This window comes from Megalops cyprinoides, chromosome 24, assembly GCF_013368585.1.
Source record: "Megalops cyprinoides isolate fMegCyp1 chromosome 24, fMegCyp1.pri, whole genome shotgun sequence".
Classification (NCBI taxonomy): Eukaryota; Metazoa; Chordata; class Actinopteri; order Elopiformes; family Megalopidae; genus Megalops; species Megalops cyprinoides.
The window spans coordinates 16,020,743-16,048,561 of NC_050606.1; the positions used below are offsets into that span (position 1 = coordinate 16,020,743).

General features: G+C 45.0%; 2 protein-coding genes across 9 annotated transcripts in view; both read left to right on the plus strand.

Moving 5' to 3' along the window:
* Positions 1 to 907, plus strand: part of slc4a2a (solute carrier family 4 member 2a) — an 84,097-nt gene extending 83,190 nt beyond the window's left edge. The window contains exons 23-24 of the mRNA XM_036518662.1: positions 40 to 213; positions 717 to 907. Of these exons, the coding sequence (XP_036374555.1) occupies positions 40 to 213; positions 717 to 797 (255 nt within the window). The 3' untranslated portion in view covers positions 798 to 907. The remainder of the gene's footprint in view (positions 1 to 39; positions 214 to 716) is intronic.
* Positions 908 to 9,099: 8,192 nt separating this feature from the next.
* On the plus strand, positions 9,100 to 24,958 carry ubtfl (upstream binding transcription factor, like). 8 transcript variants are annotated; one of them, XM_036519333.1, is made up of 21 exons: positions 9,100 to 9,233; positions 14,311 to 14,399; positions 14,619 to 14,723; positions 14,938 to 15,113; positions 16,053 to 16,136; positions 16,447 to 16,602; positions 16,964 to 17,028; positions 17,181 to 17,301; positions 17,927 to 18,037; positions 18,247 to 18,374; positions 18,668 to 18,809; positions 19,651 to 19,692; positions 19,804 to 19,917; positions 20,408 to 20,563; positions 20,796 to 20,924; positions 22,039 to 22,124; positions 22,248 to 22,437; positions 22,613 to 22,660; positions 23,278 to 23,409; positions 23,787 to 23,897; positions 24,426 to 24,958. In XM_036519333.1, the coding sequence occupies exons 3-21, from the start codon at positions 14,672 to 14,674 to the stop codon at positions 24,513 to 24,515; spliced, it is 2,133 nt and encodes a 710-aa protein (XP_036375226.1). In that variant the 5' UTR covers positions 9,100 to 9,233; positions 14,311 to 14,399; positions 14,619 to 14,671; the 3' UTR covers positions 24,516 to 24,958. The 8 variants fall into 8 exon arrangements, with proteins under 8 accessions (XP_036375226.1, XP_036375227.1, XP_036375225.1 ...); XM_036519334.1 differs by having other exon boundaries at positions 14,622 to 14,723; XM_036519332.1 differs by lacking the exon at positions 14,311 to 14,399.
* Positions 24,959 to 27,819: the final 2,861 nt, after the last annotated feature.

The window sequence follows — 27,819 nt, forward strand, 5'->3', positions numbered from 1 at the left end:
GGTGACCAGGTGTGTCTCTCTCTCTCTGCGCCTCCGCAGGTGCGCACGTTGCGCATGCACCTGTTTACGGGGATCCAGATGGTGTGCCTGGCGGTGCTGTGGGCGGTCATGTCCACGGTGGCCTCGCTGGCCTTCCCCTTCGTCCTCATCCTCACCGTCCCGGTCAAGATGTTCCTGCTGCCTCGCATCTTCAGCGCCCGCGAGATGCAATGTGTGAGTTGGCTGAAACGCAAACGCTAATCGGTGGCAGGGCTTGGACTTCGTTGCTCCCTTACCAGAGATCAGTAAATTAACATGACAGTATACAGTGATCAGAGATCAGCTGGAATCAAGGAACTAGGGAGTGAGGATGCAGGTTTGGGCCCTGGCCATTAATGACATACTGGATCTCACTATTTTACATCGGGCACCTAAGATCAGTGGAGTGGGGTAATGTACTGAAAACTGCAGTGTAGCAGTGGTGAGGAACAGGGCTTGTAATCGTAAGGGGTCTGGTTTGATTCCCAGCTGGGGGTCTGCTGCTGAACCCTTTGGCAAGGCACTTAACCCTAAAATTCCTCAGTAAATATCCAGCTGTATAAATGGATAAAACTTAACCAATGTAAGTCAATCTGGATAAGGTGTCTGCTAAATGACAATAATGTAATGTACTGAAAACACAGCTGATGACCTGCTATTGTTCACACTGGCTGTCCCTATTTTTGCCCGTGTCACAGCTGGATGCCGATGAGGCGGAGCCCACGTTTGACGAGAAGGAGGGGCAAGACGAGTACACCGAGATGCACATGCCAGTGTGAGCCAAGCCACACCCCTACCCCCCTCCCTGAATGGCCACGCCAACCTGCCAGTCACTCAGCCAGCCAGTCGGAGAAGGGCAATAGGGATCAGACCTCCGGGGAAAGGTCCCCTCCCACTCATTCTATTTTTAATTGTTTCATTTCTTCTTTTATTTTTATTACTATTTTTTTATTCATTTGACTCTTCCAATCATTGTTATAATCAGTGTTTTATTGATTGATTGGTTTAGACATAGTTTTCAGAAGTATAAACTGAGTGTGAGGGGTAGATGTAGAGGGGGGTGGTGGGGGAGGGGTGCAGCTGTGGCAAGGGGGTGGAGCCGTGAGGGTAGGTTGAGCTTGAAAAGCCCCGCCCCTCTGTCTCACCACGCGAGGTTGGCCTCGCAGAGCTGAGTCAAAACCACATACACTACGGCTGACCCAAGCAACCACGCCGTGACCACTTTCACGACCCTGTTCGGCACATGAGAGGAGCCCATGAGGGGCTACCCTAGCCACTCCACTGCTGGAGTGTGGATTCTGAGGTAGTCAGTGACACCCAATGCTCCACTCCCTCTGTCAACAGCTGCAAACCTCTCGTGATGACAGAATCCCATATCATGATGGATCAAATAAAAACGCACATTTCTGTACCCCCTAGCCCCCCCCAACCCTGAGTGTTGAGCACTATTCCACTCGTTCTGATGCAGCTGAAGGAATGGCGGTGTGCAGTTTCAATGACTCAAACTTCCACCATTTTCCTCCCAGTCCTTCCATTTGTCCTAGCAGAGTAGGAGCTACACTGAATATCAGCTCGTCCTGTTTCTCCCGTATGACCACAAAAAGTACAGTTTTCGAACAGTCACAAACCAGATGTATTTGCAAGACCAAATGTATTGGTGCCTCATATCTTTCCACTCATATGTGATGTACAGGAGCAAGCAAAATGACACATTTATAGACACTTACAGTGTAAATGTATTCCTCTTTATGCTACAGTTGTGGATGGTCAATAAGTCAAGCGTCTATGCAGTTGTTATCGGGATTACTTGTGGCTGTAACCTGCAGTACCAAAGAGGCCACTTCAGGACTGTGTCAGCGTGTATGCTGGGGTGTGGTGGGGGGGAGGGGGGAACATGTAAGGGGATAGGCTATTTTTAAACAGCCTGCAGAGAGAAACACAGCAATAGGATTGTCACTCAGCAGTTTTGCTGGTCTCTGAAATGAACCTGCTGTCCATTAGGTGGAGGTAGAGAGCACCTTTCCTTTTCAGTAGGTACTTGAATCCACTGTGTGGTGTTTCAATGTTTGCCAATAGAGGGAGACACACTCAAAATGTGGCGTCCCTGCAAAGACAAGCCAGAATTCACTGTGATGGAGGGCAGTCAGCATTGTTTTACTACATCACGCTCCACATTCCATAGTATTCCGAGAAAGGTACAGTTCGATTTATGACACGTTTTGTAATCTAACCCCTATGTTCAGTATCACACCTTGTCAGACAAGAGGCCTTCCTGGCCAGCAGTTTTAAAGGAACTTCAGATATTCTGCCCTGCAAAGCAATAGGAATCGTGGTCGGTTGTTTTCGAAGTAGCCTGTTCTGAGATACCAGAGCCTTTCAAAGAATGTTACCGCTTTCGACGCTCACAATTTTGCACTTGTACCCTGTGTTTTTTATCATGTATTTGACTGAACATGACATGTTACTGTGTTTTTTTCTAGAGTATTACTACAGTAATGTGTGATTTTAATAGGTGCCTTGCAGAGGAAGAGACCAGTCTCTTTCTACTAGTATTATTTGCACATCAGCCTAAGGGTTTCTTCCCACACCGATTGCTTGGTAACTAGAATCTAGACACTAAGTCCAAGCTGACACGTTCCTTAGTGTGTTGCTGAGGTGTTGCAGTCAGGCGACCCTGTCGCGGGAACGTCACTGCGACATTCTGAATACACGTGCCGGTTTCGGACGGGCTTGTGTCCCCCTTGCTTTGACGCACAATGGCAGTTGGAGGAAAGTGTGAGAGGACTCGAATATGAGTGTGTTACAGGACACGGAGAAGAGGCACACACTTTCTACTAAGTTCGAGCGTTCTGCAGCACTCTGTATTAGCAACATAATCCGCACTAGTGGTGTTAGAGTTAGTTGGAAATATGTTAACTTTACTAATGTTACTTGAGGTGTTGGGCAAATATATTCACTTTTTGGGACACTAATGAGCCCTCTATCAAGGATATGGGGGTGGGGGTGGGGGGGAATCGAAGGCAGAAGGGAATATTGCTAACATAGACTTGGGACCATCTAAATTTCCTCTGCACATTTCAACTGTTATAGACCTTTTAGCGCGGGACTTTGTAGGATGGTTAATTCCATCCAGCACTGCACTCAAACCTGAATCCTGCTCCTTGACCATCGTACTTATTTTACTTCTTTTTGTCTGAATGAAGCGTGGAGAAAAGCACAGTTCGAACACGTGTGACAAGGGGACATGCAAGAATCTCACAGGAGGGTTATATATAAAAAAAAAGAATCTACCCAACTTCCTGCCTCCTGAACCTATTGTCTTGCCTGTGTGTGCGGTTGTAATTTGGTAATTGGTCTCCTGGTTGGATGCAATTTTCCTCTTTTGTTGTAAAATCACGATGCGTCTTTAGAGGGCAAAACAAGTGTATTCATCTCATGGTTTCCTTTTAGCAGTCCTGAATATGCTTAACACATTCCACCCAGTCATTACCATATATCAGAATTTTTTTAAATACATTTTTTTTTTCATTTTTAGTATTTAAAAATAATCAATAATAAACATGTAGGCAGAATGAGAGTGTAAAAATGGTGGCGATGAAAGAAAACAGTTTTAAAAAGAAATTATATATATATATATTTGTGTGTGTGTGTATGCCAGTATATTTTCTTAGGAATCAATCATGGTGTAATTGATAAGCTTACTACAACTGGAAGTCCATCCCAGATGCTGAAATTGACAATCTCACTTTACCCCATGTCTTTAAGGTGGAGGGTTTTTTGTTTATTTTTAAGATGTTATTTTTATATATATATATGAACATGTATAAATAAAGAACTATGAATACCTTTTTAAGATAGAAACTTTTCATTTCAAGGTATTGGACTGGACTGTCTCTGCTGTGCTTCACCTCTCCTCACTGAAAGTAGCCCCCTATATAATCCCTTGACAATATATCCACCTCAAACTTTCTATAGCATTACCACAGTAACGACACTGAACTGCTCTTCTGACTGTTAACATCAGTAAAATTTCAAAATTTCCTAGTTTTGCAGCCCTGGCTAAAAGTGAAGTGGTCATAACAACAGACCTGAATAATGGGGATTAATGCAAGGCAGTAAATAGATTCATTCACCTGCTTTGTGCTGGTTGGGGTGCTCGTGCAGTGATTGGACAGGGTGGCTAACACGGCGTGAGGCAGTCCTCAGCACAGTTCAATCTGCGTGCCTGTTACATTTCCACTGTGTATTTATGGTGCCCTGGTGATAGAGATGTCTGCTATCTTCCTCTGTGCTTTGGCTCCTTTTACCTTCCTTTTGTAGGAGGGCGTTGTGTTTCTGTGGAGATGTACACGTGTGTGTTTCAGAACACTGCCTGCCACTGAGAGATGTTGCTTATCATCGCTAGTCGATAGCAGCTTTCAGACAATGTCCAGAACGCAGGGACGCTGTACTGTACTTCGCAAGGTCTCTTGAGAAGCGCCAGCGTGCACCAGCCCTCGACTTGATTCCCTCTGCGAGACTCCGATTTCAGACGCACATTTCGCCACCTGAGGCTGGTGATAAAGTGATGCATTATTCGCCTGCTGTCCTTACCCGGCACCCCAGCGGTGCTCCTTCACCGCCGGGCGATGGGTCCGAACGCTATGCCAAGCCTGTGCCTGCTGTTAATTAACTCCATGGCCTACCGGTCTTGGTAAAAAACCCAAGACACTAAAGAATCTCACAGCACAGGGTCTGAGGACCTCTCTGACTCCAGAGCTAAATCTGTCTGCCCTTAAAGAGCAATGTCAGCTTTGTATCTCTGTATTGAGCGCCCCAACTGAATGACGACTGCTGGCTCAGAGAGTGCTGCCCAGGCAAACTGTTTTTTATATATTTAGGATGGGCTGACAGTGGAACCAAATAATAGGCATACCACGTCCATTGTATATAAAGATCTGTGGATCTGCGCAGTGCCTGCTCTAAACTGGTGCAGATAGCGGATAGCCTGCGCCCTTTTCCCTCACTACAGATAACTGGGCCTTCCAGAGTGCAGCACTACTTTCACAGACCAAAGAGTAACGTGTAGTAAAGCGTCAGCATGTTCACTGCAGACTTGAGAGGAGCTGTTGACGTGTATGTGCATCTTATGTAACACCAGGTGCAACTTCAGCTCTTGTTTGGTCGCTTGACAACTGCATACCATCTTGCTGTGAGGCACCACATTGTTCTATATACACAATAAAAGGGCTATGTAGAACTAAGATGGATTTTTTTTTTGCACACATTAGAAAGCAAATCCATATACAGCAGCTTTGCTCTAGGGGCGCTCTTATCACGGCCTTTAGAAAGCTGAAATAGGGTAGCGTTTATCAGGAGGGTGTCAGAGACGACTTGCTGTAGAGGGGATTGCGATCGTTACGCCATGAGATGGTCAGTGTGACAGCAGATGTAGCTCACACCTGAATTTCTCGGTTTTTAGAAATGTGATTTTTATTTTTTATGGCTCATTGCTAGATGGTCTTCTGTACAAATCTAGTTCAGATATATCGATGGCAAATAAAAGTGACGTTTTTCTATTTACTGCAGTCTGACTTGTGCTTTCTTTGAACCCCCCCCCCCCCGCCCTTCCCCCCAAAAAAGCCATCCACTCTAGTCACAGAAATCTCTGCATTTAAAGTTTTTGTGGCGTTCCAGCTACACTCACAATCAGTATTAAGTAAGATGTCTGTGGCTGCTGTAGTCATAACTGTGGAAAAAAATCGATTCAAGCCAATGTTCATGATAAAACTTTCATCTTTAATGCTCCATGAAGAATGAGGAGTAGAGCTCTCCCACTGAAAAGAGATGAGCAACTTTATCTTAATTTGTACGTGCCAGGACAAATTAAATCTTAGTGAACAATATTCCAATAAAGATTTATTGAGTGAAATCAATGCACTACTGCCATTTCAAAAGACCTTTCCCTGTGAATGTTTAAACAGAAGGGTATTTTTAAATTCCAGTAAAAGATCTGAGTCAGAAAGCTGTATTTTTTTTTAACATACATCACATAAATGACAAACAACTAACACTGACATTGAGTGCCGAGAAGTTAAAAGCAGATAATCTAACACTATGATGCTTCTGTTGTTGTGATGTCCTTTATTGTGATTATTTGACAGAAACTCCTCGTGGAGTGACTACCATGTGGCCATCAGGGAAAAATACACAATGCATATTACTGAATAGACAAAAACCATTGGCACAGGACAGCCAGTGATTAACACAGTAACTGAGTAGTACAGTAACTGAAACACAGTATTAAAATATAAGCATATAATGTTAACTAGTTTAGTTTACACATAATAACAATTATCCTTCTAATAAAAATACATACAGTGTACCTCGATATTTATTCATACCCCTGATTAAATACACATATTTTTCCTGTTTTGGTTTGCATTGGGTTTCTGCTGCTTTTGAAATGTCACACTTAAATCTTGATATCAATACACAGAGCATGTCATGTTGTTCCCAAACAATGCTTTATTACAGAAACCACACAGTTTACATATACACAAGTCGTTTTTAAAAGGATATATTCTACCAATGTGTGCATGGAGTCAAAAAACTACAAAAGCAATCTTGCATTATATCACAGATTGCATGAAGAACAACATAGCCTTGCGTTATAAAACACTCATGGCACTTAACGATAGTCTGTAAAAGCAACACTATACAATACCAGAGTGATTCAGGGCTTGGAATAATCAGGTACTAGGTATTAGGAGAAGGGTATAGGGTAAAGAGTCATCGCAGAGATGGATTTATTAGTTTATTAGTACCAACAGACATTTGGGGAACCTCTGCAGGCCCAAACAAGAATTGAAGGGCTGAAAAAAGGTAAATGAATGCGATTCCCATTACTTCCACCAGATGGCAGTCTTTCAGAGAGTCCTTTCCAAAATAGTGTCACAGGGTTAGCCAGCCTGACACACAACAGGAGTCAGTATTTGCCAAAGTCACTGTCAAAGGGCCACAGAATAAAATGGTTTTTAACCAACAATTAATAACAAAATTATTTATTATACTGGGAACTGTTGAATACATTTATTATCAGTGACTTTATGCATTCCATTTCCATGTGAAATCGACTTTACACTTGACATGCAAAGGTCAACAAAACATACACTGCAGTTCTGTTGGTTCTGGTGAGATGGCAGGGATAAGACCACCTTTAGCACTTTATGCATTTCACAGGACCAAAAATAACACATTAGATCATAGATTAATCCAATTTGTAATGGGTGTTTTCCTTAACACCTACCACAGGGCCCACACACGTAGCTGAGTGGTGCCATAAAGGCCTAATGCCACAGGTTGACTTGCTTTGCGATCTCCTTTCAAATAACAAATCACACCAGTCAGTAAGTTTTGACATTACACTTTTGATCTTCTTCATAATTTTGAGAAGCCTCTCTACCCAACCACCTTATCTCTGCTGTTATCTGTAAGTTTGGCGTTACAGCTCTGCTTCCTCTCTAAAGTGTTATGGTCTTGAATATTTTGGCATGTGTGAACCAGTGGCTGACAAAGGCTGCTAAAAAAACAGTACATTGACCCAAAAATATATTTGGCACAGGAGACAGAATGTTTGCACCTTTGGTGATGGCTTCATTATTCACTGTAGATAAGCCACTTAGAGCTCCAGCATTTTTGCTTTAAATGAACGCGTTGACCACAGCGCAAATGTGTGTGGGAGCACATATTAGTATGAGCTGGGCTAACACAGCATCTTGTTTCCATGTCTTATTTCCACTGACTGACTTCAGCTCCACTCTGAAACTGAACATTTGTTTGTATGAGAAAAGCTGAGCCAGTGATGCTGAATCATAAATGTACCTGCATGTCCCTAACTGATAAAACTGTTGTTTTGTTGAATAAAGACTTCTTGTTAGTATGGGGTGTCTCTGGAAAATCTACACCCACAATTTTGTTAGCTAAAGACACTGTATTGGTTATCTTCACTGTATTATGACAAAAAAGAAAATAGAAAAAAGGAGCCGATTACGGTCTTTAATGACCCACAAAAGTCCGAGTGGGTAAGAGGGGCAATCAGCTGTATTTTGTGATGGTCTTTAAAACTGCTGCGTTTCCTTCATTTCCATGCGTTATGGTAGATTGATATTTAGGCGCACTGTTGCACGCACGGATCACTACAGTGAGTGGGTGTCGCCACATTCCAGCGCGCTCCGTCCTATTGGTCAGCGTCTCCGAAAGAACTCCACGGCAACGTGATCATTGTGTGTACACAACGCAGCGCGGCGGAGACACGTCCAGGGCGACGGGTTGTGTCACAAAGCTCATACAAACCAATACGTGTACAAACAGCGCCAAAAACAAATGACTGCTCTCTGAAACACCGTTAGACCATGCGCCAAGAGTCGCTGCCGAGTTGCGACGTCTCTCTGATTACATTCTGACGGATGTCAATCGCATATATACCGTATCACGTATATGCTATATATATATATCCTATAGTATATTTTACCAGCCACATAAAACCTTTCGCCAAAGCATCGATGCCCCCTGTCTCTCAGCTGAACTCGTACGCCCGCGCTGTAGGTGGGGAGAAAAGCGTGGTCGCCTGACTGGCGGATTTAGCACTTGGACGGTCACGCTGCACAGGCTGGCTGGCCTGACCGGGGAGTGCGGATCCAGTTCGGAATAGGCAATATCACGAAGCCCCTGGAGCTAGTGTACTGTGTCAGCACGGTCAAAGCTATTCATAACTAGTCGGATGTAATTAAAAATAGGCAATAAAAATTGTTAAAATTAATTACAATTAAAAGCACCCTAAAACTAAACGAAAAAAATATGCTTCGTGACTTGGAAAAGGTGTTTGTTCTCTGCACTCTTCGGTAACTTGTGCCAACAAATACCAACATTAAATTGTTCAATATAGTGTAAAATATAAGGCCCATAATTAAAATAATTTAATAAAAACGCCGCGTATTAGTTACTTTCTGCCACCGCCTTTGTCTCCTTTTTTCTCGCATGTTTTCCATCGGAGTTCCTCCCCCTGCGGCGCTGGGCGGAGTTTCATACCGAACCAGACGCTCCTTTTGTCGGATCCGTTTCGACCTGACTCCCCGGGGTTTACTGCTGAAAAAAGACACTTTAATATCCATAAAACCATTAACACGACTTTCGTTTTGATTAATAACATCGCGTGTTCGTTGCTGACAAGAAAGGTGAGTGGTTCGTTGTGTGTTGGTGACGTTTTTAACGGTTTTCTGATCGTTTCTCCCCGAGTCTTTGTAACATTCATGGCGGCTCCGCAGTGAGAGATTTGGGGCGAAGGAAGGCTGAGGCGCCCGCTGTCGTCTCTACTTTTCATTCGAACCTGCTGTTGGATAGAGTTGGGGAAACCTGGCATTTTTTGCAACGGTATATGTTAAAAATGTATTTTATATACATTTCGTTTATATAAATAATCGCAGATAAATTATTTTTAATACATTAGAGTTAATACCGCGAATTTTGACAAAAATGCACAAGACAGAACATGCCTGTTGTACGCTCAGTAACGGCAACAAACAGCAATTTGTGGCGCACTTCGATGTTTGAAACAGGGTTTTTTTCCGTAGCTTTCTGCCCCTGCCAATGCAGAACGCTTAGCGGAAGCTGTGTGCTGACTCCTGCCGGAATTAGGACGCCATTACGGGGGCTGCAGGCAGACAGAGGGTCGGTGTTTACGCGCAAACTACGGGAAATGTTGAAACAGACACATTTTAAATTAACATCACTTACGCATTCATTACAGTTGCAATCGATTGTCATTTTGTGGCTTTAAGGCTTGCTTATTTTTTTATACATACAGTTGGGAAAATGTTATTAGTTTTTGCACGATTTGCACACAATTTTAATCATGCTTATTATTTTTTTTTAATTCTTTTTCTGTTACCGCATACGGTGCTTTCTGTGGAGAAAGAGGGAGCCCACTGAAAACGCTTTTAACCACACTGACCTTGCAAGCGGGCGGGGAATAACGCTGTACCGGGAAAGCGGTGCCCTGCTCGTGGGAGGCTAGCCGAGGTGGACACGCGGTCGCTTGAAGCGAGTCGTGCACGCACCGGATAACGTTGCATTAACTGCGGTCATGGCCAGAGCCCACGTGTTCCACAGCGCAAGGCGCTACAACTTTTATTTTAACTGAAATTAACAGACAAGTCACCCGTAACTTGATATATTAAAACCCCCTATGCATCTAAATATTTAGTATAACAATTTCACTGACTGACTGCAAGATTTAATCATTCTGAATGAATGAATGTAACTTTAGGAAACTGAACATATTTACGCACATTACGTATGTAACTGTTTGCCAAATAATTGCATGGTCAATAAGCTTGTTTTGAAATGGAAATGCACATGATTAGCCTATAACACTTATTCTTGTTTAAGTGGCACAGGTTAAATGTTTAAGTGGAATAATACTCTTTAAGAATTACTTGCTTTATGTTCATTCCATACATTTTGTGGACAAAAAACAAACAAGCATACAACCTAGTGTAGGTCTATGATAACATAATTATTACCAAATTAAATCCGTTATGGATAGCAATTAACCACCAGTTCTGACCGACTGAGTAAAAATCAGTTAAATCCAGACTTAATCTCTGCATCTTTGGATAATGGCAAATCCGTAAAACGTCCCTATGGAAACACCAAAATCTATCCTCCCCAAGGAGTTATATGTGTGATAAAATATTAACCAATGTTGTCTTATATACGTCATTCGCACGCTGTCTTAAATGTTTGAGCAGGCCATTGAAATGATACATTTGAACAATAACTACGCAAGAACACCGTACACCTGTTTGTCGTTGAAACGATGATTAAGAAATGATAAATCTGTTAATTGCAGCAATATTTTAACTTTGATAATTGCACCCAGTCCTATGTATTTTAATACACTCGGATTCGGTATGTAGGTCAGGACATGCCTGCCCGGAGACGTCCAGACGGCCCGACAGCTCATGCAATGGAATCCTGAGACAGTATCCCAGTTACAAAAAATATTACAACAACCTCTGATGCTACCGGGACCTGGGTTCATACAAGAGCCACCACCAACTCGTTAGTTCACTAATGTTCATTGACATTAGCTCAAACATTTTTCCGTAATGCAAATTATATTGTTTCCACTTACTTTTATTTCCCACGAAAAACTCTGAAATACTGAATGGCCTATTAAAATAATACTTACTTTATGTCTAACTTAGCTAGCCTTGACTGGATCCGACACTGAGTTTTGATTATCATTTCCAAAACGGCCGACCACAAAATGCATTGTTTTATGTTTTAAAGGCAGCATACATAGAATAGTCAACAAAATGTGTTGTGTGAAGCACCTTGATCCGTGAACCACGAGCAAGTCCGTTCACAGCGACGCCGGGCAGCGAAGCATCACACGCCTCTCAACATCCATCACATTCAGGCTTAAAATATGCGCCGAGACCGAGGCATCACCAGCAGCGCATCGTTTTGTTTTCTCCGAGATTTCGCGTTCCATTGTTAACTGATGCGCCGACACATTCCAACAATACTAAAAAGTGCAGCCGTTCTTTGAAATAATTTGAAAACAGTCAAAACCGTTCAAAATGGTAATTTTGCGACAGTATCCTCACCGTCAGAGCGTGCATTGCCACCGTCAGAGCGTGCATTGGCCACCTCTGCGGCCGCAGTTTGAGCGTGGCTTGGGTTGGTTTCGCTTGGCTTTCCCTTTTGAAGACCGCGTTCCAAAAACAGGCCCGACTCCTGAATCGATTTATATCCAGTTGAAGACAAAAGGGGGAAAGCGGCATCAATTCCCATCATTTTTTGCTCGTCAGCAAAACATGCCCAGTGTGGGCGACATTTGACGAGGTCTGTAATCACTGCGAGGATTAAGTAGGCGGAGCTGCAACTAAACCCCAGTTAAGGTTCTCTTCAACAGCAAGTGCATTTGGTATTCTCAGGAAGACTGATATGTCTAATTGACCTTAAAATGCAAATCTCAGGTTTAAGCACGCAAAAAGTCTGTAGGAACCTATTCTGCTGTTATGGGAGCGGATTTCAGTAATCATCAGGCCCATAAATAAACCGGTCAACACTGAGTAGGAAACAAACCTCTTGAGTTTTGTTTGCATAGGATTACGGCGATAAAGATATTTTAATGGACGGTATGCACGAGCAGCTGTCCTGCATCTCTCCACCAGGCTTGGCAGTAGCTGCGCGCCTTGGACCGTGCGCATCAAAAACGAGTCAGGTTTAATTAAGAGAGCAGATCGTGATTCTATTCGTAGCTTGTCCATTAGCCCCTTGTAAACAACCAACTAGTAATGCAAGCCTTTGGCTTTCGTTCTCTGCACCTTGTCTAATATGTATGAATCTCTGTCACGCTTTCTGTGTGCAGAGCTGCAGCGTTAACGTGTTTAATGCGTTAACATGCATTCCTACGCTGAGCAAGCGCCAGCAGCAGTGGGCTGATTCAAAGCTAAATTACATTGTGGAAAATTAAAGAATGTTGTAGTAAGTACACCAAATTCTAAAACTATGTAATTTCAAAGGTTTAGGGCATGTCAGAGATTGAGGAGACCAAGTACAGTCAGTGGGCATGTAACTTCAGCAGGCTTGACACCAGGAGTAAAAAGAGAGGGGTGCAGTTGCAGTCCAAAGGGGTTCAAAAAAATCATAAATGCTGTGTAGACATTGGGATATAAGACAACTTGGGGTGCACTGAGGTCCCAACCGCACCAGGCCTGACCCTCAGGTAGTATTGGAAAGTGGCAAGTGGCAGCATTAAGCGTGGTGCTTGAATGTTTGTAGAATCCATTTGTGGAGTGGATGTTTGACACAAAAATGAGCTTTCTCACTCCGAAGAAGAGTGCGCAACAGAAGCTGTGTGTTGACTCCTGTGGGTTGACAACAGGACTCCCTCCTGTTGACTGTAGGCATAAGCCTACTTTCATTTTGACTCTCAATCTCTTAAGTCACTTTTAAGGCTCACATATTAATCTGTTATTACTACAGAGATTTGCTGGTTTTGTAATGGTTTGCACATATTTTGTGATCTTTACACACAGCTCCATTTGTTTATCCTGTTGAGGTATGTTCTCTTGGGAAAGAGGTGGGGGGTGAGCTGCAACAGCTTTTTACCACGTCACCCTTGCAAGTGGGCGGGGATGACACTGGCTGGGGAAAGCAGTGTCTTGCTTTGTATAAATAGACAAGCCAAGCGTGCACATTCCATTGCTCACATCAGTTAACCAAGGCCTCTAAAACATCTCATAATGTAAAAACGAGATCTGCCTTCGGTTGCTGCGAGGTTGAATCAGCCTTACATGAATGAATCATGATGCTAGGAAAGAAATATAATAATGTAATAATGTAATCATTTCATTTTGTTGGCCTAATTAGTGCATGGCCTGTAGTTAGTTAGCATGAGAAACATGCCAATCCTGTTTTCATCTATGACGATTACGTATGGTATGGTCTTCTACATAGTATTTAAAATCCCACTCCCACAGTTCTAAAGCCATGTTCAGGTAAGCTCATATATATATATATATATATATATATATATATATATATATATATATATATATATATATATATATATATATAATATACACACACACACACACTATATTAGGTCCAGCCACACACACACACAAGGTCTGTCACCAGCAGCTATCCCTAAGCTCATAAGGCATTTGGGATATTCTGGTGGTATTTGACATGCATCACTTCACTAATACCACGCTTGTTCATAGTTGTTAAATGCACTGAAATCCACAATTTGTGGCCAGTGCCATTTTAGTAGCTACCTTCCCATGCCAGTTAGAAGCTGGAGTTAGAAAGGCTAGCTAGCCTTTGTCATTTGCCCTCTTTTTCTCTACTTGTAGGACTAGCTAACAAGTATAGCTGCACATGATCTGCCTCGGTTTCTTCTCATTCAGTGTCACATCTCATTTTCCATTGACAAAATGGTACAGCTCAGTCGTAACTGACAAGCTTGCTAATTTTTAATTACTTAAAATCAGGTATTTTATATTTAAATATTTGTATTTTAAAGCCTTGCTTTACAATGGCGTCCTCCTCATCCTTGTACACAGGAGCCCATTATACAGGTGTAATGTGAGCACAGTTTGGGTTGGCCTCCCTTGGCTGTTTCTTCTGCAGTATGCCGTCCAAAAAGAGGCCTGAGCATTGATTTGGTTTTCAACGGTTGTTGAAGACAACAGGGGGAAACCACCAGCAGTTTCTTTTTTCTCTGCTTGTCAGTTGCAGTGACAGTTATCTTGGTTTGTAACCAGAGAGGAGGATGGAGTAGGCAGAGCTGGAATTAGATGCTGTTAAAAGTTCCTCTCTAGGTAAGTGTGTAGATTTGGTATCAACGGTAAGACTGAAACATCTAATTCCCGCTTCGTATGACAAAATAGTTTTCCACTGATATTGACAGTCACGTTGACCGATAACTCTGTCATATTCCTTCGACATATGAGTATGTTGAAATTGTCATTAACATAATTAAACAATAACTGGTATGATGGGGGGAGGAGGGGCTTATTGTGTGGTACCTTCTTTTTCAGAAGCTATCAGAGGCTCGGCGAGTCCGTGAGGACTTGCCCACCGACACTTCGCCATGAATGGCAGCAGCAGCGTCTCTCAGGCGGCCCGAATCAAGAGCGAGTCAGGTACAGCAAAGGGAGTGAATTCTTTAGTAGTTTGAAGATACTGTCCCAGTGGAAGAGGGACGGTACAAAGTATTATGAAAATATCATGAGAGATTTAGAGCATGGATTGAGGATCAGTGTGTGTGTACCTACAATGAGGATTAAGCCTGTGTGTTTCTTCGTTCTGTGTGTGCATTCGTGCGTGTGTGTGTGTGTGCGTGTGCGTGCTCTCCAGATGCATGGACAAAGGAAGATTGCCTGACGCTGCTGGAGAGAATTCGCAGCCTTCTTCCTGATGGGGACGGTATGAAGTACAAGACCACTGAGTCGCACTTTGATTGGGAGAAGGTGGGCTTCGCCGACTTCACCGGGGACATGTGCAAGAAGAAGTGGCAGAAGGTCTCCACTGAGGTGAGCTGCTGTGGGGTGGAGAGGTGCCTCCCAGCCCAACACCTGCAGCTCCCCTCTATAGGCTGTTTCCATTCCAGATTAACCCAAAAGGACAAACACCTTTTGCATGAAAGGCTCTAACACCTTTCTTATGCTTCTGTTGTGAAGAATGATTTTAATGTGGATGGCTTCAAATGTTAAAGACTATAATAAACAGGCTCTTGGGAGGATCAGCTGGCGAGGTGCTCATCTTGAATGCTGGCTAAGCCCCCACATCCCAAGACCCCAAGGTCGGATGATGTCAGTGAATATGTGCCTCTTTCAGTTGGCACCCAGTTCAATGTGGTGCACTGTGGGACTTGCGGTGTGAAAGTAGCCGCTGGCTGTGTGCCAGTGTATTTGAGGATTTTTGTTTGTCTAACATAAGCACTCCTGTATGAGCACAGAGGTTGCCGTGGTGAAACAGGCTGAATTTGCTACTGGAGATTCCAAAAAGGGATTGCGCAGAGGGGAAAAAGCATAAAAAAAGAAAATAATGAGCACAAGGTTTGTCTGCTTCATCTTGCCTGGCAGCCCGTGATTAATAGAGCAGCTTACTCCCAACCGTTGGATGACAGACGTCAGTAACTCCTCACTTGTAGTGTGCCAAGGGGCTTTAATTGGAAATTGTCAGTGCAGAACTGCCTTTGTGCCACAATGAGCTGATAAATGACCACCAGCCTGACTGGCAGCCACTGGGCCAAGACCGGGAAATGAGAATTAAACGTCATCATTCCAGTCAGCACACCTAGGCTTGTTATCTAGCTTTGATCTGTTGTAGTTGTACAGTACATTGTTGGTCTTAATAAACTGCTGAATGAATCTGGGGATCTTAAGAGTGCTGCGGGGACTTGATCACCCACACGCAAAGGTGTTTCTTTGTCACCCATTCCCCTTGTGGTCCTGTTTGTCTGTCTGCAGGTGCGGAAGTACCGCACCATGACGGAGCTCATCATCGATGCCATCGAGTACGTAAAGAACCCCTACAAGGGGAAGAAGCTGAAGGTAAGAGCCAACCTTTCACTGACTCATTTCAGTCCCACATAAACAAATCTTATTAGCCATGGTTGTAATGAATTCTTTGTAGTAATTGTAGTTATCACATACTATCATCAGGGTGATTTTAGTTTAGTCATAATTAGCAAAGCACAATTTGCTCTTCTTCATGGTTGGACTAATTTAGTTTGTGAAATTAGAGCCCAGCGTGGATATTTTGGGAAACAGCTGGGCTGAATGAGGGCTGGAGCCAACAGATGTTCACACATGTGTATGGCCATGTTTCTGAGTGGTGATGTGGCCTCTGTCTTCCATTCAGACGCACCCAGACTTCCCCAAGAAGCCTCTGACGCCGTACTTCCGCTTCTTCATGGAGAAGCGCGCCAAGTACGCCAAGATTCACCCGGAGATGAGCAACCTGGACCTCACCAAGATCCTGTCCAAGAAGTACAAGGAGCTTCCAGAGAAAAAGAAGGTGAGAGCAGCTGGTTTCCAGAAGAGCTCAGTAGACCACAATGGAGTCCTGATGTTCTTGTGGTTCCTCGGTCTACCAGGGACTCCAGCTGGGATGAGGGGTGAGGGTTGGTGGTAGCATTCCAACAAGTTTTCTAACAGGCTGTAAGTAGTAAATATAATTAAAACAGAGCAGTAGTTAACATTGCTCAATCAGACCAAACTATGGTGCATCGCATGCCTTTGATCAGGTGGAAGGAAGACCTCCAGACTCCAGAGGTGGCTGCTCAGTTTCATAATTTCTTACAGTCCTCTATTTTTAGCGCTGAAAGGGTTAATGCCAGTCAGTAAGAACTTGCAAATTCTTTGTCGTCCCCTTACAGCTCAAGTACATCCAGGAGTTCCAGCGAGAGAAGGAGGCCTTCGAGAAGAACATGGCTCGCTTCAAGTAAGCTGCTCCTCTACCGCGACTGGGGTGTGTCTGTGAACGGGTTAACTCAGGGCTATGATTCTGGAGGAAAAAATGAACTCTGCTGAAAACAGAAGTGGCTGCAAGGACCCAAGGTGGAATATTTTCCCATGTAATGTTGCACACCACAGGGAGGACCACCCAGAGCTCATCGAGGAAAGGAAGAAATCCGATCTCCCGGAGAAGCCCAAGACACCCCAGCAGCTGTGGTACAACCACGAGAAGAAGACCTACATGAAGCTGCATCCAGATGTGAGTCAAGTGGAATGAACGCTCGCAGTTTCTTGTTGACAGTTGAGAGCTTCTTTGCCCTAACTTCCCAAAACTGCTCTTCCAGTAAAACACCTTTATTTATATCACAAGGCTTTTCATCACCGTTGGCTCGGAGAAGATGTGTTTATGCCACCTTGTGCCAAAATAGCTTGAAGCTACGAGGCTTGTGCGGCCCTGTTGAGTGGCTTTCCTTTTCTTTCTTTTACACAAGACATGCTGTGCATAATATAACAAGACTGTGCTGTTGGACGTGTACAGGTGTAGGGTTACATCCCACTGCTCACACCAAAGGGATGGGATTACTGCAAAGCTGCCTCTTATTATATGCTAACAAGTTGCTGAAAGGACTTCAATGCTTTTAGGTATTCATTGATATAGTGTTGACATTTCATGCTAACACATTGTTTAAAGAACATCATGATGTCATGTATTTGTTGATGTAGTGTTGACATTTTGAGTGGTAAGCGTGTTATTCCCAGAGTTAGAGAGGAAATTCCCACCAGTTCCACTGAAGTGTATGGGGAGTGTGAATATGCAGGCTGCTTCAGAGAATGAGCCCCCCAGTGATGTCAATGTTGACAACCTGTGGTGTCCATGTATTCAGGTGAGCCAGAAGGAGCTAAAGGAAGCCCTGCGCCGACAGTGGTCCCAGCTGTCCGACAAGAAACGCCTCAAGTGGATCAGCAAGGCCCTGGAGCTGCAGAAGGCCTATGAGGTGAGAGGTCGGTGATTATCACGCTCCTGCTGGGGTCGAAGGTCAGCAACGTTGACCTCTCTGGCGTCAGCCGGAAGCAGAGTGACCGGCGGGTTGTCTGTACGGCCAGCTCCGTCCCCGGCCTCCGGGGAACTTGAGAAAAATAAAAGCTGTTAGTCATTCAAGTCCTGTCGCGTCCTGTGCCATACGTCAGCTGATGCTCTTCACAGGACAGCATGAGAGCGTACCATGAGGCGCACCCCGACTCCAACTCCGACGAGCACGTCAAGTCTGTCCTGACCAAGGCTGAGCGGCAACTCAAGGACAAGTTCGACGGGCGGCCCACCAAGCCCCCTCCGTAAGCCCCTGCATGTCTCTGTCCGATGGGCTTCGCTTCAGATGGGCGTGGTGAAACCTACACCTTTAATGGAATTGGAAGTGTCATTTTGGGCTAATCCATGTCCCATAAAGGCAAAGGGTTTTCACACTATCTTTCACTAAACACACTGACAATGCTTGTAGCTGTAATTAGTAGTGTTACTGGAACTGCGCTGATTAATGTAGGGTTGGGATAATCCATTTCCTTTAACGGCACAGATATTATTCTGGCTCTCAATAAGCCTCTCATTGGCTGGCTGATCTCTGCTGCAGGAACGGCTACTCGCTGTACTGCGCAGAGCTGATGGTGAACATGAAGGACGTTCCCAGCACGGAGCGCATGGTGCTGTGCAGCAAGCAGTGGAAGGTGATGACGCAGAAGGAGAAGGACATGTTCCAGAAGCGATGCGAGCAGGTGGGAGACATGCACCCCGAGATGCATTTACATTTAATCATGTTTCACATTGTTAGCGTCGGTAGAGAGCATTTATTTCATTAGAACTTTAATTAGAAAAATGAGGGATACAATGGATAGAAAACTCCATACTGCAAGAGACATATTTTCCAAGTTTAAGTGAAAACGATAATAAAAAATACTTTGAAGACAATAGCAAGGATACAAATCCATTCATTTTCTGGGAAGGGCCAAAGCCATTATTTTGAGAGACATATACTGTAACCCATTTAATGTCTCTTTTGCCACATGCGAACAAATACATGACATTAAGTGGAATATGATTTTAACAGGGTTTCAATATTATCCAATGGCGCCGCCATGTGTGAGTACAGTGATGTGCATTTTACAGTTAAACAAAGACAACTAACTAAATTGCATATTGCACATGTGTTAATACCATACTGTATTATCACAGAGTTACATGGCAGTGTATTTCTGCTTTCTAGTGTTTTAAATAATCAGAGTATATCACAGAGTGTGTGATATAAACACACACACACACACGCACATGCACACACACACACACACACACACACACACACACACACACACACCTTTGGTTTGCACACAAAAATGCTTGTTTTGAGCCTCTTGAATAGAGGATGAATACTTTGAGTAAATTCACTGGATTGCAGTATCTCCTTGGGTGGCTGCTTTGCAGAAATGGTACGATCTCTGTGGCCAGGCAGTTCCAGCCTCTCTGCCCTCAGAGGAAGCAACTTAACCACACGGCTGACATTCTTTTCTCTCTCTCCCTCTCTTTCTCTCTCTCTCTGTGGCCGTGGGTGACCTTTTTCAGAAAAAGAAGCAGTATGAGATGGACCTGCAGAGGTTTCTAGAGGTGAGGACCACTGTGTGAGGACTAATGCATGCACACCAAGTGTATTTTCAGTAACTTGTTGCCCCTGTCACTCACCACTCTCCAATCCCGATGCCCCCCGCCCCCCCCCAGAGCCTGCCGGTGGAGGAACGGGACCGGGTGCTGACAGAGGAGAAGCTGGCGGGGTCCCGGCTGGGTTTGGGGAACATGGGAGCCCCTCTGAGTGCCAAGCCCCCCCCAGGCAAGGTGGGGTGAACGTGCCACATTTTTCCACTTAGCGCCCGTGTTAGCAATTTTGTCTGAACATAGGGTTAGTTGCTTTTTAAAACAATATGTCCTTGGAAAAAACTTAGGCAAGTATGGTAATAACACAGCTTATTTCCTTTGACACATGAATAGCTGGTTTCCTCAAAAAAGGTCACTCCTCAGCAGAGTCATTGTTTTTAAAATTGTGCATCTGAGGAATGAAAATTGAGTCTTTCGTTGCTGTATATATTCCTTCAGAGGCCAAAAGGAGTGTATTTTGGCTTCCTGCTCCCCTTGATACTGATCTCTGCCCAAGCAGACAATCACAGGTCTCAGATCAGTTTTGCTAAAGGGTGTGGGTTGGAATGCAACCATTGCGGGCAGTCGGCAATGTGAACGTGAAATCAGTATGTAGAAGTGCTTGTGCGGGCAGAGGGTACCGCCGGCCTCTTGTGGAATGATCTGGCGCCCCCTTGTGGCCCGTCTCCAGGACCGGTGTCGCGACCCCGACCTCGAACAGTGGGTCCAGGGCCTGGCCAAGGAGAAGCGCGACGGCAAGAAGCGGACGCGCCTCCCGGAGACGCCCAAGACGGCGGAGGAGATGTGGCAGCAGAGCGTCATCGGGGACTACCTGGCCAAGTACAGGGTGAGGGTGGAGGGGAAGCGAGGCCTTCACAGGTCACGGTTTTAGGCTTCAGCAGCAGAGCTGTGTGTATATTCATTTTGACTCGGCCATTGCTGAAGTGAAGCCCCATTTCTGTGAGTACAGCAGGAAAGAGGGAGGGGCCTGTCAGTGAATGCGTCACTGATTCCTTTTTCTCCGCCCCCTGCTCCGCCCTGCCCCCTACACCCCCCCCCCCCCCCCCCCATCCATACAGAGTGACCGTAAGAAGGCGCAGTGCGCCATGGAAACGGCATGGAAGTCCATGGAGAAGAAGGAGAAGATCCCCTGGATCAAAAAGGCGGCTGAAGACCAGAAGCGATACGAGGTTCAGTACCAGCCCGTGGTCAGTGACCAGACGTTTTGACCTCTGTCTTCTCCAGTGTGCTGAAGAAGTGTCAAAATGTTGGTCAACTCGCTCTTTTGTTTTCCCACTTGGTTGGAGTGTAGGCAGTCTAGGCCCTGTTGTAGCTCTTTGATTTAATTGTGGCTTTTTTGTCTTCTGTGTTTTGCGTGGTGTTTATTTGCTTTTTGTATAGTATGTTCTGAGACACTGTGTAGTAGCACTTTCTGACTCTGTATTATACATGTGTTTTTAAAATACCATTTATGTGCATACATTTGAAAGTGTTTTTTGATACTGTAAGTGTTGATTTTAGTGCATATATCTGAGTTTGATACTATACGCTTGTGTTTGTGCAGTATGCTACAGTATATGTGATCTGTGTTTAAATGTGTTGATGTTGTCTGCTACATTATTTCAGTTCTGTGTGTACAACAGATTTGTGTGCAAATCTGTGCAAATTTCTGTTATTTGTTAATATGTGTGTGTTGGTGTAGTATACTGTCAGTTTGTTCTGTGTTAATATGCATGTTTGTATGATACAGTATATCTGTTCTGTGGTATGTGTGTGATGGTGTTGTATGATACAGTATATCTGTTCTGTGGTATGTGTGTGATGGTGTTGTATGATACAGTATATCTGTTCTGTGGTATGTGTGTGTTTGTGTTGTATGATACAGTATATCTGTTCTGTGGTATGTGTGTGTTTGTGTTGTATGATACAGTATATCTGTTCTGTGGTATGTGTGTGATGGTGTTGTATGATACAGTATATCTGTTCTGTGGTATGTGTGATGGTGTTGTATGATACAGTATATCTGTTCTGTGGTATGTGTGTGATGGTGTTGTATGATACAGTATATCTGTTCTGTGGTATGTGTGTGTTTGTGTTGTATGATACAGTATATCTGTTCTGTGGTATGCGTGTGTTTGTGTTGTATGATACAGTATATCTGTTCTGTGGTATGTGTGATGGTGTTGTATGATACAGTATATCTGTTCTGTGGTATGTGTGATGGTGTTGTATGATACAGTATATCTGTTCTGTGGTATGTGTGTGATGGTGTTGTATGCTGCAGACTGTCTGTTCTTTGTTGACTCTGTCTTCATTCTGCAGAGGGAGCTGCTAGAAATGAGGACACCCCAGGCAGGCCAGTGTCAGAGGAAACCCAAATTTGATGGGGAACCCAAGAAGCCCCCAGTGTGAGTGACCGCAACCAGCAGCTCTCCACCTCTGTCTTTCTCCGTGTCTCTCTCCCTCTCCTCTTTCTTCCTTTGGTTCCTCCTCTCTCCCTCACCTCCTTCTCCTCCTCCCTCCTCCCCCAGGAGCGGGTACCAGATGTTCTCCCAGGAGCTGCTGACGAACGGGGAGCTGAACCACTTCAGCCTGAAGGAGCGCATGGTGGAGATCGGCAAGCGCTGGCACAAGCTGAGCCAGAGCCAAAAGGACAAGTACAAGAAGCTGGTGGAGGAGCAGCAGCTGGAGTACAAGGCCGAGCTGGAGGCCTGGGTCAAGGTGGGGGCGAGAGGGGGGACGCGGAGGGCCGCTCGGCCCAGCTGGGGTGGTGGGGTGGGGTGGTGGAATTTATTGGGTGGTCGATCGATCAGGAACTGTTATGCTAACAGGTATTACTGTCTGACACTCATACTCATGTGCTTGCTCCCTATTTCTGTCTGTCTCTCTTCCGCAGTCCCTCTCTCCTCAGGAACGCGCCGTTTATAAAGAGTTCTCCACCACGGTGAGTGCAGGGCTCCACCCAGGGAGACTGTGTAGACTGTGTAGTGCCCTCTTTCACATCCAGACCCGCCCACAGCATGGCCAGGCCACATGAGCATGCACTCAGGGTGAGGTGGAGGAAGAGAGGAGGGACAGCTATGGAGAAGCTCTTTCCCTCCCTCTCTCTCTCTCTTGCTCTCTCTCTCTCTCTCTCCCCCTCTCTATCCCCTCGCTCTCCCTCTCTCCTTCACTCGCGAAGAAATAGTTTCATGCCCACTGTTTCTTTAAACTAAGTGAAATACCCTTACACTGTGCGCATGCATGTCCTATGAATCAGACATCAGTTGTAAGCATTTCATTACATTACATTACATTGTTTAGCAGATGCTCTTTCCCAGAGCAACTTCCAAATAAGTGCATCACAACGCTAAGAGTAGTTATCGAACTAGCGATGAGGGCCCTGGCGTACCATCCCCTCTCACGAGGGCCATATTCACACATTAAGGGCCACATTGAGTCGCACTGGATACTTTTGAGCGGGAGTGGGTGTGAAAATGGGCTGGTGATCATTGTTTGGAGCTTGAACAGTGTCCGTCCTCCCCCCACCTGCTCTCTCCCCCCCCCCCCCCCCCGATGCAGAAGCGGCGCAGTACGTCCAAGGCGCGGGGCCCGGGGGCAAAGGTGCGCGTGGCGAAGGGGAAGGCGGTAGGTGCCAGAGCCGGAGGACTGGGGGCCGGGGGGGGCAAGCGCTCGATGGCGTACAGGGTCAAGGTAACACCTGTTCCTCCCGGGGGGGGTGGGCTTACACACCCGGGGGATTGGGGAGGGGGAGGGCGTAGGTGGTCTGGGCTGCTATAGCAATGGTGCAGAACTGCAGCTGCCACAAGGTGGCCAAGACAGAGCCTCAGGTTGATTTGTCTGACGTGTGTGTGTGTGTGTGTGAGTGTGTGCGTGTAAACAAGAGACTGCTATGGGAGCATTTTGTACCATTTCTGTGCATGTGTGTGTGTGTGTGTGTCTGTCAGAGGGGGAGAGAGAGATAGAGAAGGATAGAGATAGGGAGTGAATGCCCATAGAGGACCTGGAAAGGCTTTCAGTATGCACTCACCTGTGAGAGCGAGGCAGAGGAGTGACTCTACAGTCTCCAGCAGGACACATCAGATTCAGAGGACGACGAGGAAAAGACAGACACGTCTGAATCCGAAGAGGAGGAAGACGAAGACTCTTCGGGAAGCACAGACAGCGATGAGGATGACGAGGTGAGTTTGAAGGGATATGAATGGTACTCAGTTCGAAGGGGGGTTTAAGGTTTTAAGTGAGTGTCGTGGGGTTTCCATGTAAGTCAAATGTTTCATGATGTTCCCGCCAATGAGTTTCAACAAACTGAGAATATATGTTAAGAAACAAATAGACAAAATCAAAAGAACTTCACAGTCCACTAACTGATGCAAAGGGGTACTTTTGTCCTGTTGTGTCAGCAGCTAGCTAGAAGGAGGTTTTCTGTGACCCTGGCATTATAAGCGGCTTTGATGTTGAAATTGTCTGAACAGATATCATTTCTACTATTTTTCTCTGACGTGGTTGGATCAGTTTGTGGATTGTAAAGCTCCATTGATTGGCACTGTATGGATGAAGGATGAAAGTGTTGAACCCAAACTCATGACCTGCAAAACTAAGAAACTGAACGTAAGTTCTGTGGAAGCAGAAAAAACAAGGGACAATGAGGACAGGAAATGTTAGGACTAAGCCTTAATCACCATTTACATATATGCTTCTTCTGCGGTCAGAACGATGATGATGACGATGACGACGATGACGACCAGTCAGACGCAACCAGCAGCTCAACCACAGACAGCAGCGACTCTGACTCGGACTAACCCCGCCCCCACTGGAGGAGGGGCTACGTGGGATGCAAATGCCCTAAACCCCGCCTCTCCCCAGTGATAGGACGGGGGGTCTACGAGGAGGCGATCTCATGCTGCCGGCAGACGGATTCTCGCCGTCACAGAAGGCCGAGGGCTAAGGGCAGCAAAGACTGTTAATCAACAGAGGATTTCCCTCTCAAAGGAGGTGTGTTACTTGTGTGTCTATTACATCGTTTTTAATGACCTTTCTTGAGGTGTGTTACTGAAAACCATGTTGCCCATTTTTTAAAAAAACAAAATGGACACATTAAAAAAATGGGTTTTTGGGACATGCGATTGGTGTGTGCTAAGACATTGACAGGGGAGACAGACTCCTCAAGCCTGTGTGTCTGTCTGCCTGCCTGTCTGACCGCTCCACACATCCATATGTGAGGAGGAAGAACTGTTTTTGTTACCGGGCCTGGTGCGGAGACGCTTCTGGGCAAATTGCTAATAAATGCACTTTTTTTCTCGTTTTAACTGGTGTGTGATTTCAGCTGCACCCACAGCCCCACTGAAGAATTTATACCGTACGACAGACACACACACACACACACAATCACACACACGACAGAAAATGTTTTAATGCTGAGAAGATCATGTGCATAAAAATATACATTTTTAGGTTTCATTTTGTAAATGCAGAATCACGTGAGACAAATGATAGTGTTCAGGAAGCTCGAGACTAAGCGAAACTGCTGGGGTCACATGGTACTGGCACAGGGCTGAATGTTGCCAGTTCAGTGTTTTTGTTGCTAAGTCTACTGATCGGTCAGCACCTTTCTCCCCTAAAGGACCTAGAAACGAATGTAGAATCTCAGAGCTTCAAAAAGTCATTGAATTAAAATGCAGTGGATACTTTAGCATAACTGGTGTTCAAGAATCAGGAATTTATATGCTGGACAGTGACATAGAGGCTAATTTTTTTTTTAAACTGGTCTGAATGACTTTGTTGTTGTAACGTACCAAGCTTGGCAAATCATGGAAATGCAGTGATTTGTTACTGAATACTCTTCAGAAAGAAATTACTGAAGGAAGTCTGTGTGGGTCACATGGAGCTTTGGATCTGGCTGGCTGGGTCCAAAATCACATTTTGGTTGTCGGGTGACTTGTGGTGAGAACATGCAGATGAATGAAACGAGGATAACTGAACATATATGATACAAGAAAATGTCATGTGACTTGAATGGTGGACTAGCATCCTTTTCAATGACAACTGCAAGTGATACAGTGTAGACTGTGACCTTCATCACTTTGAGGTTTTTGTTCATGCTACACCTTCTGCTAAAGTCCAGCCTAAGACCTTGGCCTCTTCAAGCCAGTGCTGACTTGCACCCATACCACCTGAAAACTCTCCCAGAACACCAGGCTACTGACTCATCTGGTTTAGAGCTCTCAAGTGTCTGCCTCTTCACATGGCTGCTAGTACAGACCTGGTGCTCTTCCGTATGGACTACAGTCAGCCCTTCCCAGCGGCCTAGCTGCTAACAATCTCCAGCCGCACCCAACCACAAAACCACGCTGCTGTACCTCTCCCTCCAGCTGAATGACTGCAGCCTTCATCCGTTTCAAAATCTCAAGCCGCGTAGCTCCTTCTAACCGGTCTCCCTCCAGACACCCTCGACCTACAGACTACTGCCCCCTGCTGATGGCTGTCTGGCTGGGACCCCCTCCATGGCGCCATGGCGACGGACTGTTCGTTTCCCTCTCTCGACCCCAGTGTGGTGGCCGGAGCTCCTGGTGCAAATGTGGCATATCCCGAGCATGTCTTGTGACACGTTTTGGTGCTGCGTTTGCACTTCATAATTTGCGCTTCCTAAGTATTCCTACACAGTTCTTTCAGAGGCATCAGGGGAATGGCTTCCCTTTTTTGAGAGGCTAAAAATCCACTTCCTGCTCATTTTCTGAAAGGCTGTCTGGTGAGCAATGTGGAAACCGTAAACGTAAGTATGTGCTTGGCGTGGTGTTTTGAATTACACACTAACAGTACACAGAGGCAACCGCATCCCCAAAGGACTTCAATCATGAACACCAAACTCATTTTCATTTTTTAATAATATCTTTTATATAGACCTTTTTTTATATGTATATATAAACAAACACTTCTAGCCCCATCTCCATCCCTGTTTCCCCTGCACACACACGCCCTCTTCACACATTCCAGAAGAGCAATGGTAGCAATAATAAATAATTTCTTCCTCCGTGGACAACTAAAGAGGAGTTTCCGTCTACAGTGCAAAGCCAACGCACACAGCAAGAGTGAAAGGAACTGGGTGGAGATTTCTGGTTAGTTCAAACGGTAAAGAGACTACAGATCCCACAAGCCACTGCTGCTCTGACCTGTTATTCAACACTTAGTAGTCTCAGTCCAATTTCATTCCTTGAAATGAGGATCACTTGTCTCTTTAGAAGTTTTTTTTTTGTTTTTTTTTTTTTGCCCTTTGTCTCATGTGAAAGATACAGATTATGTCAAGGCATCTTAGGCTAGCTGGAAGCTGATGTACGTTCTAATTGTGCACACTGTACAACTTGAATCAAGTTTTGCTTCCAACAGCGCTTTTGACCACACGGGTCAAGCAGGCCGCAGTAAAGCATTTGCAGACGTCCATCTGCGGGCCCGATCCTCGGGAACTGGGCCAACAGCACAACCCTCAGTTTATCACTTCCTGAAGTTACAAGAACAACCACTCAGGCACATGAGAACATGGCTTCATGGTCAGAGTTTCACTGGTAAAAGAGATTATTACAAATCACAAGAAGTTTTTACAAGTCCATTTTTTCCTTTTAAAAAGAAGCAGGTGTCTATTCATAAAGTGGGTTTTTTTTTGACTGGAGGCTTCTGGGGAAAAAAAAAAGGGTAAAGCACTGGTGTTCCACCAACTGGAGCCAACTGATTTTCAGAACAATCCCTTGGTTTCTGAGCCACATCCACACTTCTGTGCCAGTGTTTCCATTCCTGGACTTTCTCCTCTCAAAACAACCTGCACTTCGTCAGCCACAGAGCACTGGCCTACCGGACATTACAAAATCCATCCTTTCTCAATGCAATCATTCAAGCATTCACTGGAGCTCACTGGATCAAGTTCCCACAATCCACTGGGTGCGTTGCTTGGCATGATTCAGGAAGATGCGACTTGTTACAGCATGTTGGAAAAAAAAAAACATACTCTATTTCCCTCCCACATTAACCCGAAAATTAACCCTCACCACGCTAGCTCCCGTGCAGGTACACCGGTATTATAAAACAATGCTACACCTTCAGAGCCCTTTCTCTCCT

What these genes read in the sequence shown, in the direction of transcription:
- ubtfl (XM_036519333.1), top strand. Translation starts at nt 14,672, where the DNA reads ATGAATGGCAGCAGCAGCGTCTCTCAGGCGGCCCGAATCAAGAGCGAG. An exon ending in AGCTTCCAGAGAAAAAGAAG is followed by an intron (nt 16,603 to 16,963) that starts GTGAGAGCAGCT and finishes GTCCCCTTACAG; the next exon opens with CTCAAGTACATCCAGGAGTT. An exon ending in CGATGGCGTACAGGGTCAAG is followed by an intron (nt 23,410 to 23,786) that starts GTAACACCTGTT and finishes TACAGTCTCCAG; the next exon opens with CAGGACACATCAGATTCAGA.